The 2157-nt window shown below is 42.4% G+C and overlaps 1 protein-coding gene across 1 annotated transcript; it reads right to left on the bottom strand.

Moving 5' to 3' along the window:
- Nucleotides 1–439: 439 nt before the first annotated feature.
- On the bottom strand, nt 440–1353 carry LOC307184645 (tetratricopeptide repeat protein 9C-like). Its single transcript, XM_079918273.1, is given in 3 exon segments — nt 440–942; nt 946–967; nt 969–1353. Coding segments are annotated over 3 exon segments (510 nt in total). The 5' UTR covers nt 1253–1353; the 3' UTR covers nt 440–738.
- Nucleotides 1354–2157: the final 804 nt, after the last annotated feature.

The raw sequence follows: 2157 nt of genomic DNA, 5'->3' as shown, positions 1-2157 counted from the left end.
TACAAAATATATAATTAAATGCTTGACTCCAGAGGTTTTAAGACAGAAGGGTTTAATAAAACAAAATAAATAAGTATACTATACTATTGATCTGAGTGTGAACAATAGGAAGGACTAGAAATTACCAAGAGAAACAAGAGGAACTAGATACTTTTGTGGGGGAAAAAGAATCTGAATGTATGTGGAACATTAAGAAAAAGGAATTATTTTAATCAAGATGGTTAATTTCAAATCTTTCATTCTGAGCCGTGTGGGTCCAATTTATAATTGTCTAGTTTCACAGTATATATATTTGCCAGTTTGTGGCCTGTGTAACTTTGGCTTTGGGCATCTGAGGAAACGAAGGAAGAAACTCCTTTCTTCCTTCCTTATTACTTCACCCTCTGCTAGCGTTCTCCTTTGTAAATGACTACATCTACCAACATCTATCATTAAAATCTGTGCCAAAGATATGATTAATTCCACCCATAACTGATGAATGTTTTCTGGTTGTATTTCTCAAGGCAAATGTCCCTAATAATACCACATATTAAAAGCCGTATAAATACATAGATGGAGAAACAAAAACAGACACAGGCTATGTAAGCAATAAAGAGTTTGTGCAGAGCTAGAAACAAAATAGAAGGTCACCTCTGTCAGAGGTTTGGGGTTAATTTCTCTTGCTGAGGCTCAGGTTTCCCCTTGACGGGTCTTTAATGGTTCACCTAAGTTCCAGTGGAGGGGTATCTTTCTTCTTTGTTAAGCAAACATGCCCAGGTAGAGCTGCTTCTCTTTCTGATGGTAGCTGCTGAGTTCTGACTGCATTAGCTGAAGGTACCGCCGGACACTGGCGTCTTTTGGCTGCCTATTGACAGCAGCCATGAGGTAGTGCCGAGCCTGGTCATAGTTCTGCAGGTGGAAAGAGGCCACCCCAGCCCGATACAGGGCCTTGGCATTATCAGGCTATCGTTCCAGGACCTTCTGACTATTCTTTCACCCGTTCATAGTTTACTGGCTCCATCTGAAGAAGACAGGCAGCTAAGTTGTTGTAGCAGTCTGTCTGGGTGGTGTGCAGTACGTTTTCCTGTTCAGGTGTGAGGGCCAGGCCCTGAGGTCCCAGATTAGGTATCGGGGAGGGCAGACTTGGATCCAGACCCCGCAGCTGCTGCAGAGCTCGATGGTACCCACACACAGCATCTCGGCACTTCCCTTCCCGGTAACATTGGTTCCCTTCCTTCTTGTACAGCTGGGCCTCCTGCAGGCGCTTCTCCATAACTTTGTCACCCAGTGCTCTTGAGGAAGTGGGAAGTGAAAGAGCAACCGAAGCTCTGGGGATAGGAGTGAAATAACCAATTTTGTTAGCCCACTTAAAAAGGCAAGAAATTCTCCTTCTCCAGGAGGCCTCTCAGGGAATGAGGTTTCCTTGATTCTACTACAGCACCTTCCTTTCTTCTCTGCAGTTATTTTTCAATCTCTAGACGTGCAGGGGATTGATCAGAGAGAGGACGTGGGAGGAGTAAAGCCAGAGATTAATCGATTTCCTAAAGCGGTGACTCCGGTGTAAGGAGCCTCCACGAAAAAGCGAAGGCCGTACTACAAAATTCAACCAATGTTTGGTTTTTTGTTTTTTGTTTTAACATCTTTATTGGAGTATAATTGCTTTACAATGGTGTGTTAGTTTCTGCTTTATAACAAAGTAAATCACTTATACATATACGTATGTTCCCATATCTCTTCCCTCTTGCATCTCCCTCCCATCCTCCCTATCCCACCCATCCAGGTGGTCACAAAGCACCGAGCTGATCTCCCTATGCTATGCGCCTGCTTCCCACTAGCTATCTGTTTTACACTTGGTAGTGTATATATGTCCATGCCACTCTCTCACTTTGTCACAGCTTACCCTTCCCCCTCCCCATATCCCCAAGTCCATTCTCTAGTAGGTCTGTGTCTTTATTCCCATCTTGCCCATAGGTTCTTCATGACCTTTTTTTTTTCTTCTTAGATTCCATATATATGTTTTAGCACACAGTATTTGTTTTTCTCTTTCTGACTTACTTCACTCTGTATGACAGACTCTAGGTCCATCCACCTCACTACAAATAACTCAATATTGTTTCTTTTTATGGCTGAGTAATATTCCATTGTATATATAACCAATGTTTTTTAAAAATAGAAAAT

Source organism: Stenella coeruleoalba (assembly GCF_951394435.1).
Source record: "Stenella coeruleoalba genome assembly, chromosome: 3".
In the NCBI taxonomy this organism is placed as follows: Eukaryota; Metazoa; Chordata; class Mammalia; order Artiodactyla; family Delphinidae; genus Stenella; species Stenella coeruleoalba.
This window is presented reverse-complemented; position numbering and strand designations above follow the sequence as displayed.